This window comes from Saitoella complicata, assembly GCF_001661265.1.
Source record: "Saitoella complicata NRRL Y-17804 unplaced genomic scaffold SAICOscaffold_29, whole genome shotgun sequence".
Lineage (NCBI taxonomy): Eukaryota > Fungi > Ascomycota > Saitoellomycetes > Saitoellales > Saitoellaceae > Saitoella > Saitoella complicata.
Genome location: NW_017567020.1, coordinates 161247 through 176880, shown reverse-complemented (window position 1 = coordinate 176880; position 15634 = coordinate 161247). Strand labels below are relative to the sequence as shown.

General features: G+C 52.6%; 8 protein-coding genes across 8 annotated transcripts; 2 read left to right on the top strand and 6 right to left on the bottom strand.

The window, feature by feature from the left end:
* Nucleotides 1-2482: 2482 nt before the first annotated feature.
* Nucleotides 2483-2746, top strand: SAICODRAFT_41439 (uncharacterized protein; the record flags this gene model as incomplete). Its single annotated transcript, XM_019168661.1, has 1 exon — nt 2483-2746. A coding segment is annotated over one exon (264 nt), but the record flags the coding sequence as incomplete, so codon positions are not given.
* A 412-nt stretch (nt 2747-3158) lies between these two features.
* Nucleotides 3159-4248, bottom strand: SAICODRAFT_68062 (uncharacterized protein). Its single transcript, XM_019170353.1, has 2 exons — nt 4017-4248; nt 3159-3959 (listed from the first exon to the last, which is right to left on the bottom strand). Exons 1-2 carry the CDS (start codon nt 4203-4205, stop codon nt 3252-3254), a joined length of 897 nt encoding a protein of 298 aa, XP_019021148.1. The 5' UTR covers nt 4206-4248; the 3' UTR covers nt 3159-3251.
* Nucleotides 4249-4606: 358 nt separating this feature from the next.
* Nucleotides 4607-5246, bottom strand: SAICODRAFT_37515 (uncharacterized protein; the record flags this gene model as incomplete). The annotated part of the gene is made up of 3 exons (XM_019168565.1): nt 4607-4698; nt 4749-5114; nt 5168-5246. 3 exons carry the CDS (start codon nt 5244-5246, stop codon nt 4607-4609), a joined length of 537 nt encoding a protein of 178 aa, XP_019021147.1.
* A 61-nt stretch (nt 5247-5307) lies between these two features.
* Nucleotides 5308-8268, bottom strand: SAICODRAFT_180640 (uncharacterized protein). Its single transcript, XM_019165895.1, has one exon. It carries the CDS (start codon nt 8178-8180, stop codon nt 5523-5525), a length of 2658 nt encoding a protein of 885 aa, XP_019021146.1. The 5' UTR covers nt 8181-8268; the 3' UTR covers nt 5308-5522.
* A 74-nt stretch (nt 8269-8342) lies between these two features.
* On the top strand, nt 8343-8986 carry SAICODRAFT_32169 (uncharacterized protein). Its single transcript, XM_019168134.1, has 2 exons — nt 8343-8552; nt 8603-8986. Exons 1-2 carry the CDS (start codon nt 8390-8392, stop codon nt 8863-8865), a joined length of 426 nt encoding a protein of 141 aa, XP_019021145.1. The 5' UTR covers nt 8343-8389; the 3' UTR covers nt 8866-8986.
* A 41-nt stretch (nt 8987-9027) lies between these two features.
* Nucleotides 9028-10986, bottom strand: SAICODRAFT_62413 (putative ATP-dependent RNA helicase prh1; the record flags this gene model as incomplete). Its single annotated transcript, XM_019169909.1, has 1 exon — nt 9028-10986. The coding sequence occupies one exon, from the start codon at nt 10984-10986 to the stop codon at nt 9028-9030; it is 1959 nt and encodes a 652-aa protein (XP_019021144.1).
* A 484-nt stretch (nt 10987-11470) lies between these two features.
* On the bottom strand, nt 11471-12163 carry SAICODRAFT_32168 (uncharacterized protein). Its single transcript, XM_019168133.1, has one exon. It carries the CDS (start codon nt 12139-12141, stop codon nt 11509-11511), a length of 633 nt encoding a protein of 210 aa, XP_019021143.1. The 5' UTR covers nt 12142-12163; the 3' UTR covers nt 11471-11508.
* A 398-nt stretch (nt 12164-12561) lies between these two features.
* Nucleotides 12562-14127, bottom strand: SAICODRAFT_44340 (ATP-dependent DNA helicase; the record flags this gene model as incomplete). The annotated part of the gene is made up of 1 exon (XM_019168774.1): nt 12562-14127. A coding segment is annotated over one exon (1566 nt), but the record flags the coding sequence as incomplete, so codon positions are not given.
* Between the last annotated feature and the right edge of the window lie 1507 nt (nt 14128-15634).

The window sequence follows — 15634 nt, the reverse complement described above, 5'->3', positions numbered from 1 at the left end:
TGGGTTTGGCGGGATGGGATTGAGTCAGACAAAGGAGACAGCTGCAGCTGCACCGGCATCATCGACGGGCCTCGGACGCCCATTCGGAGGTTTCGGCTTGGGAGACGCGCAGAAGGAGGAGCCAGCGGCTGCGAAGCCGGCGAAACCGTTCTCGGCCTTTGGAGGCGGAGGCAGTGCATTCGGATCTTCCACGGGAAGTGCATTCGGAGGGAGTGCATTTGCACAGGCAGCGAAGGAACATGACAAAATACCGGCAGAAACGGAACAGTCCCCTGTTAATCCAGCAGAGAACCAGGTTGAGGAGCCCGCGAAGCCTGCGTCGGCCTTCTCTTTCGCACCAAAAGCGGAAGACAAGCCTGCATCCGCTTTCTCCTTTGCGCCAAAAACTGAGGACAAGCCTGCGTCGGCCTTCTCTTTTGCTCCGAAGGCGGAAGATAAATCTGCGTCTACGTTTTCCTTAGCTCCCACAACCGATGAAGTAAAGCCGGCAGAGCAGAAGGAAGAAAAGACAGAAACTGTTGTTGAGCCAGCACCCCTGCCTCCCATGTTCAGCTCTGCTCCCAAATCCGAGGAAGCGACGACGGAAGATGTTGCGGCTGTACCTCTCCCCGAAGCGAAGCAGACCCATGATAAGGTTGAGGATTTAGAGAAGCCTGAAGTTGTCGTAGATGATGCACCTTTACCGCCTATGTCTGCTTTCAGCAAACCTCAGGAGACGAAGGTTGCAGAATCCGCGCCTCTTCCGCCCTTCCCGTTCGGCAACAAGAAAGAAGATACGACACCGAAAGAGTCGGTACTAGAAAAGGGTGAGGAAGGCCCCCTCACACCACCTGCCCTGCCTGTGGACGATGAAGAGGGTTCCGAGAATGAAGGCGACACAACGAATCTCGACGATCAGCTGGACGAGTTCTTGCAGTCCGACGAAGAATGGGATGAGAACGAGTTTTCAGAAGACGAAGAGAATCAGTCAGGAAACGAGGAAGAGGATGAAAAGGTCCAAGAAGCGAAGCCAAGTTCCTCGACTAAATCACCCTTCAGCTTTGGTATCACGGATGAGGAGGCGAATACCGAGTCTCCATTGGCCGCCAAGAGTACTTCAGCCTTTTTTTCGTTTAAAACGGACGACAAGCCTACACCACCGGCCTTCTCCTTTGCTAAACCAAATGACCCGGTCCAGTCGGCTTTTGCTTCCGCTGCGGCTACTGCCGACAAGCCTCCCAAGGTCGCGTCTGCTTTCGCAACTGCTTTCGTCAAGCCTGACGAAAGCAAAACTGCTTCGGCTTTTTCGTTCAAGTCTGCTGAGACAAAGCCTGCCTTCAGCTTTGCCCCACAGGTTACTGAGACAGATGACAGTACCAATACCGAAGAGACGGGCGAAAAGAAGGTCGAGGACCCCAGTAAGGATACTGAAATGAAAACTCCAACTGGGGGCTTTAACTGGGCCGCCGCTGGCATGAAAGCACCCGAGAAGAAAGCGGGCTGGGAATGCACAGTGTGTATGATCTCGAACAAGGACGAGAACAGTATATGCGCTGCATGCGAGACTCCCAAGCCGGGTGAGAAGCCGATGGGGGAGCCTACAGCGTCTAAGGGCTTCAACTGGGCCGCCGCTGGCATGAAAGCTCCGGAAAAGAAGGCTGGGTGGGAATGCTCTGGTTGTATGATCTCGAACAAAAACGAGGACAATGCATGTGTGGCCTGTGAGACAGCCAAGCCAGGTGCTGCTCCAGCCGCAGCTGAGGTCAAGCCTAAGACTGGTGGAGCCTTCCAGTTCACCCCTTCTGGACCAGCCGCACCTTCTGCATTCTCCTTTGCAGGTGCTGGTGCACCCGACGGAGACAAGCCAAAGCCTACTGGGTTTTCCTTCGCTGAGCCAGCCAAGCCCTCACCATCGGGCTTCAGCTTCCCTGCTGCTTCAGGCACGGACGGTGCTCCTGCTGCTAAGCCTGCTGGAGGGTTCTCTTTTGGAACACCTGCAGCCCCCGCGGCTACACCCAGCAGTCCCAAGAAAGCTGCTCCTGCGTTTGGCGCTTTCGGTGCCCCTGTCGCCCCGGCCACTCCTGCTACGGAGAAAGCCGGCTTCGGTTTCGGAACCACCCCCGCCGGAAACCCTCCTGCCTCCTCAGGATTTGGTGCTTTCGGTGCGAAATCTGCCGAGACGAAGGCCGCACCTTCCGGTTTTGGCTTTGGTGCACCCAAGCAAACAGAGTCCGAGACGACTACGCCTGCACCTGAAGCAACTGAAGAAGTTGCGAAGTTGCAACCTTATCTCGATTACAAGCAGGCTAAGGTCATTCAGGAATCTGATTGCGAGGCGCGGGGTGTCGTAGGTGAGTTTGAGAGGAACTTCTTGCAGCTTAACGAGGAGCTGTCTATCCTCGAGAAGAACGCCGCCCGATTGGCTGAGTTCGTGTCCGCTCACACCGGTCCGAGCACACAGAACAAGACTGTCGACGATCTCGTTCCTGCCAAGCAGAAGGGATGGAAGATGGGTGATGTAGAGGCTATTTCCGAGATCGTTGCTGAGCTCCACAAGCAGACCGATACGATCAAGGCCGAGAAGAGCGCCGCTGAGGAAACCATCAAGGAGCTTCAAGGTGCGCGTATCAAGTTCGAAGCCAAGAGGACCGAAATCCAGCGCTACATTCGTGCACGACAGGACAAGGACTACGCGGTGAAGATGCGTGGTCACCACCTCGCGCCGGAACACGCGGAGCTCCAGCGTCAGTTGAGGAAGAGTACGCAGGAGGTCGAGAGGCTTATCGGTGCGATGGAGGAGAAGGTCTTCCTGGTGAAGGCGAAGCTTGGAGGTGGAGGCGGACCGGAGCAGAAGACCACCGTTGGGAGAATGAGGAGGGCTATCGAGAACATCGAGTTGGATGCGGAGATCAAGCAGAACAAGGTCAATCAACTTGAGAAGGCGCTCGGGTCCGTGCGACTTGGCGGTCACAGTCGCCAACGTTCCTTTGCTCAACGGTCGGCGCTTCCGCAGACGCCGACAAGAGGAAGGAGAGTTTGGGGATTGATGGATGATGACGACGTCGCTGATAGTCCCGTGAAACATACGATGTTGAGTACGCCGGGTTTCAAGATGGATTACGAGGAGCAGATTGCGGTTAGGGAAGTCAAGCTTGCCAAGTTGAGGAAAGTTATGAAGAGGCATGCTGTCGTTGAGACGATTGCACCCAAGTGATTTTTTGGGGGCGTTCAAGATATCACTACCTAGTTATCAAAAACAATTTATCATATGGTTATCCACCGATTGACCCCCATTCGCACAGCTTTATTCTTCTCGAGTCGCGTGGATCGTCGACAGCGATACCAGATCGTGTAAGCATCTGGACACACACACTCTCTGCATCAACAGTAATGTAACCATCTTGCGTCGTGTCGACGGCTTGATTCATCAGCTCCTCCAGCAACTCCTTCATCTCGCTTGCCAGTCTCTTAACCTTCTGCTCCGTTCCCTTGTCCGCTGCAATGTGCGCATCGAGGGTGCTTTGACCCGTCTCTCGTCGTGGTTCGCGGTCTTTGCCTGGGACATCGAGGGTACCCAATGGTGCACCTCGGGTCTCGGCGTAGAGACGCGGTGCAAGGTGTGTGTCGATGAACCCCGTCAATTGTCGCAACAGATGCAGGAATGTTTGTTCAGTCGCTACAATCTTTTGTTCCGTATCCGTTGATCGGGTGTTTGCGGGGGACGCTGCTTCGAGTTTCTCCAGTCGTGTGCGAAGCTCGTGACCGACATCTTCGAGGACGCGTAGGTTCTCCTCGGCGAATTGGACTTCTTGACGTGTTTGCTGGAGAGATTGGTAGGAGGTGATAAATTCTTGACGAGCCGCAATAGTTGTCTTTTCCGTTTCGCGACGAGCGAGGATGGAGGGGAGAGGGGATGATGCTGGGGTTGGATCGAGGTCGAGGAATTCGGAGAGGCTTTTCCGTCGCGTGCCAGCTCTCATCTTTTAGTCGCTTGGTAAGTACGAGTATTGGCACCTCCTGCTATCAGGCACACTAACCTGAGCTATGAGTTCTCCTCGTGCTTTTACACGTCCTTGCAAATCGCTGATAAGACGATCCAGCTTCGCTTCGTACGCGCGGTCCACGGGTGCTCGGACAGGTTCGACACCGGCCTCAGCGCGATGTGCAATGATCGCAAGGTTACGGAGATGAGCTCCGAGACGTGCACGGGTTTTCGATTGTGTCATTTCTTCTAAGTCCAGTGATGGTATGGTGTAGTGTTTTGGGGAGCGGTGTTATGGTACCGTGCACCAGGGGTTAAGGTTTTCACGTGAGGCAGGAAGGTCCGGGAAGAGGGTGGGACTGACGGCAGAACCGGCCTTGCTTGAATTCTTCTAAGAACTGCCATTCTCGTTGCTTGGACTGTCGAAACCTATCCTGTAGCAAGTGTTTCTCATTCGGGAGCTGCTACAGCTGTCGGGACATATGTACTGCTGTTTCTGCTTCCGTGATCACGAGAGACATCGAAACATTGTTCGCCTGATGACACACGGACAGGATTCCACATGCCAAATGATTTAAAACTTGGAAGGGTGATGCGTATCGGTCCGTACCGTAGACTACCGCTCGACTCATCGAAACGGCCCCACTAGGTCCGTTTATACCTCCTCCACGCTCCCCAACATACCAGACCGGCAACTGCAACGCCCGCTATCGCTATCGAGTAACCAACAAGTCGTTCTATAGCAACGATTAGCATTACGCGTGTAACGACGCCAATCTCAGTTTACCTTTTCCAATCTCTGCCTCAATCTTCCCCTTGAACCGTCTAACCTCCTTCTCGGGGATACCTGATGCGCGCTCTTGTTCAAGCACCTCCAAATATCGCAGACTACGTCCGAGATTGCCCAGCTTGTAATGACCCAGACTAAGGTACCATAAGCACTCTTTCCTCCTACTCGGTGTATCGCGATATATCTCGGTTAGCAGAATCATTCCTTGTCGTTGCTCGCTCGGTGAGGTGGACTTTATCAAGGCCCAGGCGTAGGAGAATTTGGCTTGTAGAGAGATGTATCCGGCGCTCATCTCGTCCTCATATTGTCTCTTGATGGCTGCGAAGCCGCTGGGTGAAAGAGACAAGTCAACGGAGGTTGCCTCTATGGTGGCAGGTTAGCAGGCGAAGTGTGGTAAGGGACAGGCACGGTCGAACCAGGGTAATCGTGGCCCTCGTTGTCATCCGAGGAATCATCTGCTCTAGAACTCGTCGGGTTTCTGTCGATTTGAGTCATTGTCGTTTTTGAAGGGTTGTCAATCGCTCGTATCGATTGTGACTGCGGGGTGCATTATGACGGGTACAGATAGATACATAATGTGATGCTCCTCATCGATATCGTATTCCCGTACACTACTCTTCCAGATGCCAAAATGCTATGCTAAATCCGGATACTATCCAATGCACATAACGCCATGCCAATATTAATGCCGATGCCATTCTTTGCGTGATTCAGTGTAAACCCTAGACCTCTGCTTTGCTTTTCTTTCATGAACCTTTCTCCTACACCATTTCACTGCGGTGGCTGCAATCCGAGATTGTAGTCCCTAACCCACTTCACCATCATGCGTTTTACCCTGATTGCAACCTTCGGGCCAGCCCATTGACCAGCCCGCATAATCGCCCACCTCTGCCGTTCTATGCTACCGCTCACGCCGTGCCTAAGCACAGCAACTCGCAAGAGCGCCGCAGCTGTGCGCTTAGGAATAGAATAGCCGTGTCTCCGCAGCATATGGATCACCTCAGTCACGCGTTTAACAGCTTGTGAGATTGAAAGTCGTGGTGAGTGAGCCAGGTTGCAAGTAAGGTCGACAAGTGTGTCACGGCGTGGAATCAAACCGCGTTGCTCCATTGTTCGTGTTGCCAACATCGCAAACCTGGGGTAGCGGTACCCCGAAGCGCTGATGAACTCCTCGAATACATACCCGTTCGCTAAATTTAAATCTGGCGTCAACTTCTCGAGCAGTCTCCATGCCAGCTCTATATGACCTTTCTCAATCAAAGTACGCAACAGTTTGCCCAAAGTGAACTTTCTCGGATTGATGGATTTTTCATGCAATTGACGCAAGAACTCAAATGCTGAAGCAGGTGTCGGCTCCGTGAGAAGCAAGGTCATAATAGAATCCAGGCTCTCTTCCCACCGCTCGTGTTTGCTTTTTATCAGTGCGACCACATCCGTGTAGAAGCTTATTGGCATTAACGGCCTTTCTTCCAACGGTCGCACAACTTCGTCGTTTATGCCGCCAGCCTCGAGGTGTACGTTTGCTGGAGATTTGGGCGTGAAAGAAGCCAATCGCTCGAAACGTCGATCCAGATGGCGCTGAACCAGTTTCATCTTGAAGCCCGTTTCTATACTATCCATGCTCATAAACCTCAAAGCATTTTTCGCATTTCGGTGCACCAGCTCATCCAACAAAACGTCTTCAACACGGTCAGGCAACTTTGGATTGTCCTTCAGCGGATCCTTCCACACGTTCGGGTCAAACAATATTCGAAGTTGGGCCACTGGTACCAGCCACCCACGTTCTTTATGCGAGTTTCGTAGATGTTCAAGGCAGGCACGAGTTGCATCAAACACCGTCGAAACGTCTGGAAAAGTAAAGAGCGTCTTGAGGTGAGGAGAGTATTTGTTGGAAGCGTCAGGGTAGAAAGCTTGCACGACATGAGCCATGAAGCGGCCGAGTGTTCCTGAAGACGCTGGTAACCCCAGTTTATGTGCGCAAATCGCAATTTCGACTCCCTCGCCCCATGCCGCTGCTTTTGTCGCGGTATCCAGCAACGTATTCACGCAGTCTTCATCCCACGGAAAACCGCTCGCGGGATTCGCTAGTAGCTTTTGAAAGTACTTGATGTGTCCCCTGAGACGGACAGCCGATAAGGCTGCTTTTAGCTCAGCTGCAGTAACTGTGATCTTGCCAGTCTCAACAACCATTCCGAACCAAGATAGCAGTTCATCTCGCCGCTCCGCCTGCGTCTTGCTTCGCTTAGAGGGGTCCAAGAATATCCAGTCATGCGAATCCCGTGTCTGCTCCACCTGCCGTATACCCGCCTGAATAACCACCCGTACGCTCATATAATCGAGGTATTGAGCACGTGCCAGCACATATGCCATCGCGTCGTCAACTCTGCCATTTCGAGTGAGATGCTTCACCACAGCCAGCTGTGTAATCGGATTACTGAGGGCCTCAGAGGGGATTTCTGGAGAAAGACCATGTTTTTCAATCTTGTTTTCCAGAAGCGCCCTTTCCAACAACATCTTCTGCTCCTTGCCATACCCTTTCTCGTACAACAACGTAATAGCGATCCCCTTCATATCATTCTTCAGAGCAGTCCGGACCAGCCCGAATAGAGCATGATTGGAAGTGAAGGTAGGAAGCTCAGCAAGAGCATCCACGAGAAGTTGATCAGCTTCACACACGGGATAATCGTTCAACACGACTTTCAATGCCGCTGCGTAGTCATCCTCCTGCAGACACCGAGACACCAGTCGCACCATTGTAACTGTAGGGAAATCCGACGGCCCCAGGTCGTGCCGCTCCATCAAATCCCTGCGCCTACTTAAAATCGCAGACAGGGGGTTCTGGATGTCTGATATTGAATCGTGGAACATGGCGATAAGTTCTTTAGGACCCAACCCTGAGCGCTTTTCCCATTTCACGTTGGAGGATGGTGGCTCTGGCTCCAGTATCTTTGTCAAATCCTCATGAAACTGATCCCAGAAACCGCCCGGCTTTGGCTTCCACAAATGAACATCATGATCTTCATATACTTTGTCGAGTTTCTTCTCAACGATATACGCAGGCTTCCTGTACACAGGTTTATTCGTCGGTGGTGATTCAAGATCAGTTAGAAAATCCTTGAGACCTGTCTTCGGATCATTCAACCATTTCTTGTCGCCTTCGTCGTATTCTAGCGGCTCTTGGCTCCAAAAACTTCTGCCTCCGTCGATCTTACGCCTGTAAAAGCGTTTCTGATTCACTCCTCTTGCCGTGCTTCTGCGAGGCGAGGTGATCGAGAGAGCAGCAAACGCTTCGAGCCACGCGTTTTCTGTCGCTGTGGCCTCCGTACATGGCCGTGGTCGATGTCGTTTCGTAGGCAAAGGACAGTGCACAAAGCCACGAGCACCGACATTCAGCGCTGTGTTTGTAGTGAGCAGGGCACATTTTCTCATCGCCTTCTGATCCTAACACATTGGTCGCAAGCGATCGAACTTTGCTGCTTTAATCCAATCGGATTTTATTTTTCTCGTTGCACGGGCTATACTTAGCCAGCGGACGTACCGTACGTACGTATACAGTACGATCACGTGAATTCGTACGACCGAAGACCTGAACCACAACTTAGAACTTAGAACACGAAGATCACCGGGCTCTCAATGGGATGTCGGGCCAGCTGAAGAAAAATGCTGATAGACGGAAGACAATCAATGTTCCGCAGCCAATTGATGCTGGAACGAAGGCGACCAGGGCTGTGATCAAGCATCTAGCTGAGCTGGAGAGGGACAATTACCATGACGTGAAGATAGACGTGCCCAAGACTGAATGTAACACGACCGCCCCTATTCTATAAATTCTCGGGCTAATAGTTTGATAGCATTCAGAAAAGGCAAAAAACTGACAAGTGCCGTCCGCAAGCACTTGCTTTCCCGCAAAACCTTCGCCCAGCTCCTCGACGAAGCGGATAGCCCGAGTTATCAAGCAGCTTCATCAGCGCCATCTAGGTATCCTCGGCGCGAGTTTTGCAGCGTGTGTGGATACTTTGGGACGTACAAATGTATGAGGTGTGGAGCGAGATATTGCGACAGTGGATGTAAGGCGACGCACCTGGAAACAAGGTGTGTCGGCTTCTACGGATGAGAGAACACCTTTGCAGGAGTTGGACGTGAATGACCCTGGAGTAATCTATTTTATCGAATACCCTACATGCATGTGCTACTGAACGCCATGAACCAATCTATGCAAATCGTCCCATAATGACCATGACCATCATGCATTCCATCTTTCTCTCTTTACGCGCACTCATTTCGGGGTAGTAGTTGCCGTCAACCATCCACCCTCGACCTTACTAACACCCCTCACATATGCTTTTTGCGTAAAGACGTTCTCCGCGTAGACAATCGCCTCAACTCTCTTCCCAAACAGCACACTACTGGGGTGAATAGCCACCGGTTGGTGCGTACCCACCGTCCGGTAACTGCCATCCGGATGCAAGAGCGCTGTGTTGTGCATATAGCCCGCCAAGAAGGACTTCAAGATCGCGTCCTTAGTCTCGCCAGCATCACGCGAGTCGGTGGAGGGCGCAAGCGAAAGCTGAGCCCGCTCACAGTATTGACGAAGCTGCTTACGGACGTTGAGAATGTTTGACATGGCGCGTGCGTTGATATAGTTTGTCTCGCACCAGCCCTTGCGCTCAGCTTTGCCGTTACTAAGTGCAAGGAATTGCTTCAGGCATTCTAACAGCGTCAGATGATCTCCCTCACGCGCCGCGAACTTCTTGTGAGCCTCAGCTGCTTCCTCGCGTTTATCCGCCGGCGAAACGAAGAGGTTCTCAGCTTGAAGACAAGCCACAATGTCGACAACCTCGGAGAGGACGTCGTATTGGCGAGCAGCGGCGATCATAACTCGCGCCAACGGAGGCACCAAGGGCAATAAACTCATCTCCTCGCCAAGCTTCGTGATATTTCCTTTGTTGTCCAGCGCTCCAAGCGAGTACAGGTTTTCCAATGCCCTAATTAGTGCCGGTCTTGAGGGCGGGTCCATGTAGTCGAAACCAAGCACATCGTTCTCACCTCTAGCCTTAAGCGTGAGAACAGCGGTGGCCAAGTCACAACGCTTGATCTCGGGAATAGCAGCATTCCGCATCTTGCTAAACTCCTCCTCGGTGTAGAGTCGGTAACACGTTCCAGGCGCCTCACGACCAGCGCGACCAGCCCTTTGTCTTGCTGCAGACTTGCTGATAGGTTGGATCAATAGCGACTCCAAACCTAACTTGTTGTTGAACTGCTTGACCTTGCTCAGACCACAGTCCACGACATACCGAACACCGGAGACAGTGACGGATGTTTCAGCAATGTTGGTAGCCAAGATGATCTTGCGAGTTCCGGGGGGTGTTGGTACGAAGACCTTTTGTTGCTGCGCTTGCGGAAGGCCGGAGAAGAGCGGGCAGATGAGCACCTGAGGGATATTCGACGGAAGCTGTTTGGCATACTCGTTAATCAACTGTTCCAGCGCCTCGATCTCGTCTTGTCCCGTAAAGAAAGCCAAAACGTCTCCTAATGGCTCCTTCGTGTGAATCTGGAAGATCGTTCGTAGCGCGGCATCCACGTAATCCTTCTCTGGCGCAACAGTGTTCTGAATCTCCACAGGGAACTGTCGGCCCTCAACATAACAAATCTCCGCCTCATCGAAGAACTCGGAAAATCGCTCGGCGTCAAGAGTGGCAGACATGATCACCACGCGCAATGTCGGTCTTCTCTTCATAATCTTCTTCAGAAATCCCATCATCATATCCGTCAAGAGCGTCCGTTCGTGAGCTTCATCAAGAACAATGGTGTTGTAGAACGACAGATCAGAGTCGGAGATCAGTTCTCGGAGTAGCATACCATCCGTCATGTACTTGATCCGCGTATAGGGGCCAGAGGTGTCGTCGAAACGGATGGTGTAACCCACTTTGTTGCCGAGTTCTGTTCCATACTCTTGCGCGACACGTTTTGCCAAGTTGACCGCGGCGACACGACGAGGCTGGGTCACAGCAATGCAGCCCTCCTGTGCAAAGTCGCATTCCAGCAGAAATTGGGGTAACTGCGTAGACTTTCCGGAACCTGTCTCTCCGACCAAGACGATACACTTCGAGGAATTCAGCTTCTCCTTCAACGCTTCCTTTGCAGACCACATAGGCAGCTTTTGTCGGCCGACAAGGAGCTTTTGCTTGAGTGCCAGTCGCTTCTTCTGAGCTTCTCGCTTCTCTGCTGGATCCATTGGCGCAGCTTCCCTGTTCCCTTGCCGTCTCCGGACTTTTGTAAGCTTCAAGCCCTTCTTCTTCGTCTCTCTGATACCATTGACCTCTGGCTGCTCATTCGCACCGTGGTGATCACCATTAACCAGTCCATTCGCCTGCTCGTGATCGACGCCGTTCACGTCGCCATCCCCAAAGAAATCAACAGCCTTCTTCCGCATTGATCCGCTCCCGCCATTCGCCTTGATCGCAAAGGGATTCGCGTTGTCGTTCACCACATCCCCGGTGTCGAATAGAATATGGGTCTTTTGCTTGATAGGCATCACAGAGGCCGGCAGCTGCTGAGATCCCTCTGTTTATATCTTCGTTACCTCGACGCGACACTTTTTGGAATTCGGGATGTGTGGCGCAAAAGGCACAGCCACCGGCTATCCGTGGGGATGATTATTGTTCTACCATAGAATCTAGAATCTAGGAAAATGTCCAGATGTCCGTAATCGAAAACGCCGATAACACAAAACTCCGATCCTGAGATAAGCTTGCCTTTACATTGGCCTGATAATGCTGCTTCCACCTCGTCCTCCTCTGCCTCCCCTGCTCCCTCCTCTGGATCCTCCACTCCTGCTTCCGCCGCTGCCGCCAGCGCTCCTCGATCCATTGCTCGTTGTTCTCCTACTTTGACCACGGAAGTTCTTTGCTCCACCCCGTCCACGTGCAGGTGCGCTCGATGCGGCAGACCTGCTAGCCGTCGTGTTCGACCTCTTGAATCCAAGACTGCTGAACTGTTGACGAAACTGGTTAACCAAATCCGCTTGTTGCCTTGGCTGCTGTGTCTCCGCAATGAAATGTGGACTTGTCTCAGTCTGATCATCGTCGATAAAGTCTGCGTTCTCAAAATCATCGATTTCGAAGGGCTCGTCAGGCGTACCTCCACCAGCACCGGCTCTCATATCGACATCACCGAGATTGTCACGCTTTTCCTGTGCGAATTTCTTGATAATAGTCATGAAGGCGTTCCCGTACCGGAGGACCTTGTCTTCAGTCACGCCGTCGATCTTCAACAGTTCACCAATACTCTCGGGCAAGGAAGTTGCCATATCCAGCAAAACCTGATCCGCAAAGACCGATGCGGGACGCACTTCGTTTTCGTTGGCAAGCCGATTGCGGAGAGGACGCATCTCGTCGTAGCATCTCTGTCGAATATCGAGCTCATAGGGAGACATCTTCGCCAACGGATCCATCGGAGAAGCACGGCCGCGGTTCGCAGGCGCTTGCCGAGTAGCATGCGGCTTTCCGACGTCACGAACAGGCTCAAACTCGAGATCCTCCTCCTCCCATGTCGGATCATCAACATCATCATCATCGACAATGAAGTCATCCTGGTGACGTGAAGACTGCTTGCGTGCGATCGGCTTGGGACGCCTGGATCTTTCAGCTGGCGTAGGGATATCGTAGTCGACCATTGAGGTACTTGACGTTTTACGTTTGGCTGTAGTTCGTGCTCTCGGCGCGGCAGCAGTTGGCGGCGAGTTGTCATTGTCCTTGAAGGACATCCTCAGTCTCCGTCCTCCGGACAAGAATGCCCGGGCTTTGGGACCAATTGCCGCATACGCCATAACAAAGCCCATTTTGTTTGCAACGCACTCTTCTCTGATCGCTTCCTCTGCAACAAGATTGTGCATCAGTCGCTCTGCATCACCCTTCGACAACGATGCACCAGCGCCATGACCTTCAAGCATGTCCCAACCATTATCGACGATCTTCATGGTCTTGCTTCCACGGAAGATGTCCATGCACTGAAGCAACGTGCACTTGCTGTTCGACACTGCCTGCACGATGCTCAACGCACTCTTTGCCAGGTCCGTAACATCACGTTCAGTAAACTTGCTCCCCTCTCTGCAGTTATCACAGGTTCGACGACATTCCTTCGCATCGAACGTCTCACCGAAGTATGCAAGAACTTGCTTTCGACGACAATCAGTTTTGTTTTCACAGAACTGAATCACCTGCCTCAACATGGCTTTTTGCCTATCTTTCTGTTCTCGCGCACCTTCGGACTGGTCGATGAGACGTTCAAGCATGATCTTGTCCTTGAAGGAGTAGAAAAGCGTACACTCAGAGTGATTCCCATCACGGCCCGCACGACCAGTCTCCTGGTAGTAACCCTCAAGCGACTTCGGTAATGAGAAATGAAAGACAAAGCGCACGTCAGCTTTATCGATACCCATTCCGAACGCGATGGTGGCGACGATAACATCATAACGTCCGCTCTGCCAGTCCTGCTGGATCTGCGCACGCTCAGCTGAATCCATACCAGCATGATAATGATGACTCTTTACGCGATACTCGGTCCTGAGCTTCGTCGCGACATCCTCACACATCTTCCTCGACAGACAATAGATAATCCCGCATTTCCCTCGATACTTCTGGCTGATAACACGCGCCATCTCGCCAACGTTATCTTTGGTTTTCGGCCGGACTTCGTAAGTCAAGTTCGGCCTGTTGAAACTCTGTGTGAAGAATGCACATTCATCCATACCCAGGTTGTGCTTGACGTCTGTCCGCACAGCCATATTCGCCGTAGCCGTCAATGCCATGCAAGGCACATCTGGAAATCTCTGCCGCAATTGACCCAGCTCTTTGTAGTCAGGCCGGAAGTCGTGACCCCATTGACTGACACAATGTGCTTCGTCAATAACAATCCTAGCCAACCTCTTCCGGCGATACAACTGCTCCATAATCGACTGCGCCTGCGGCGACTTCGAGACCATCTCAGGCGTAACATACAACATCTTCACAACTGGTTCAGCTTCCCTCAATTGCCCAAACGCAAACTTCTTCTGTTCAGGTGACATCTCACCATTGATGACCACCGCCATGATGTTCAGCTCAAGAAGGTGCTCAATCTGATCCTGCATCAATGAGATGAGGGGACTGATCACAATCGTCACTCCCCTGGTCTTCCCAGAATCGATGACACTAGGCAGCTGGTAACACAAACTCTTACCACCTCCCGTAGGCATGAGTACAAACACATCACGTCCACTTAGGGTAGCATTGATGGCCTCGAGCTGGTTGTTTCTGAATCCTTGCAGGTTGAACTTATTCTTCAACGCCCATGCCACATCCTTCGACCATCGATGCTTCATACCGGATTGAGACATCAAGGGTACGCTGACCTTCAGTGCTTGGTTCGCACCTAGCACGTCAAGTTCCTCCGTATCAGGTGCAGCCTTAGCATTAGCAGCGGCTGAGTTTGTAGTCTTCGGTTTGGGTCGCTGCTGCGGTGGCCGTGGCGGTGAATTCTGTACCGATATTGGCACCTCCTCCAGAACCCTCCTTCCGTTCTGCACTGGAGCACGCACCGGCTCAGTATCCTTCCAGTCATCGGGAACGTACGCATCCTCTGATCCACCGTATCCATACTGCCTCTCCTGCCGTACGGGCAGATTCTTCGGCGGCCAAGGTAGTGGGGCTGCCTCTCGTCTAGGAGCAGGAGCCGGTGCCGGTGCCGGGGGCTGAGGGTCGCTTTTCCAGTCGTCAGGAACGAAAGCGTCGTCGTCGAGCTGATCCGCATACATCTCAATATCATCGTCAATGAACTCCGGTGCTGATTTGCGTGGTGATGGTGAAGAGATAGTATGGTACTCTTCATCGTCTTCCATGATCCGCGCTGGTACTTTGCGACTCGCTGATTTCGATGGTGTAGGGGAGTGTTGTATCTGAACTTGTTCCAGCTCCTTCTTCCTCGGTGAGAAGTACGCGCCCAGATCACGTCTAGCAGCTGGCGTGTTCGAGCTTTTCCGCGTAGGCGTCTGGCTTGTCCGAGTTGCCCCAATACTCTCCTCCTTCTTCCTCGTCCTGCTGTTCGGCGTCGCTAAGCCCACACCTCCACCCAAAACCTTTGCTCTTGCCAAAGCAGTCTCGATCGCCGAGATCTCGTTGTCTATAGCGGCTTTCCTGTCCTTCAGATTGGAGATCACACCTGGTGTACCGGATGCTTCAAGGACGGAGCGCATGAGATCCTCCATGATAACCTCCTTTTCCCGTCGTTTGTCGTTGAGTAATTCGAGGAGCTGGGCAGAACCCATACTATTGTAACTGGTTACAGGATTGGCGGCCGGTTGTTGTGGTTGAATTTGAGTCTTCGTAGGTGAGTCTTGCGCAAGGGGACTTTCTCGTGCTGGCCGTCCCATAGCCGAACTCTGTCGTGAAAAGGGAGGAGCCGGTCCCGGTGCCGCAAATGTCATTTCGTCGAACGTAGCCATCTCGGCATCCAAATCCTCATCCGCAAACTCATCATCCGAATCACCGACCACCATCGGATCATCAGAACCCACGGGTAGCGGCGCACCATCTCCACTTCTCCTCTTCTTTGACGCATGTTTTCTGGGACTGAGTTGTACTGAGGGGGAGCGACGCTTTGGTTGTGGTGCCGGATTGGTTTTAGGGACGTATGCTGCAATTGGGAGGTCCTCGTCGTCGTCCAGTGTCAGATCGACAACATTGGACGCTGAAGGGAACGGTATCGATGGTGCTGGCATAGCTAGTGTCCTTGGTCGGGGATGCTCCTCTTGTTTTGATGATGCAGCGAGAGAAGGAGGTTGCTGACGCTGCACTGGCGCTGGCAAGGCTAGAGGCTGATGACCACTCGTCGCCGGCTTTGGTGTA

Coding starts and splice junctions, on each gene's coding strand:
- SAICODRAFT_68062 (XM_019170353.1), bottom strand. CDS start 4,205: ATGACACAATCGAAAACCCGTGCACGTCTCGGAGCTCATCTCCGTAAC. Junction 3,960..4,016: donor GAGGAGAACTCATAGCTCAG/GTTAGTGTGCCT, acceptor AGCGACTAAAAG/ATGAGAGCTGGCACGCGACG.
- SAICODRAFT_180640 (XM_019165895.1), bottom strand. CDS start 8,180: ATGAGAAAATGTGCCCTGCTCACTACAAACACAGCGCTGAATGTCGGT.
- SAICODRAFT_32169 (XM_019168134.1), top strand. CDS start 8,390: ATGTCGGGCCAGCTGAAGAAAAATGCTGATAGACGGAAGACAATCAAT. Junction 8,553..8,602: donor AGACGTGCCCAAGACTGAAT/GTAACACGACCG, acceptor ATAGTTTGATAG/CATTCAGAAAAGGCAAAAAA.
- SAICODRAFT_32168 (XM_019168133.1), bottom strand. CDS start 12,141: ATGCGTCCTCTCCGCAATCGGCTTGCCAACGAAAACGAAGTGCGTCCC.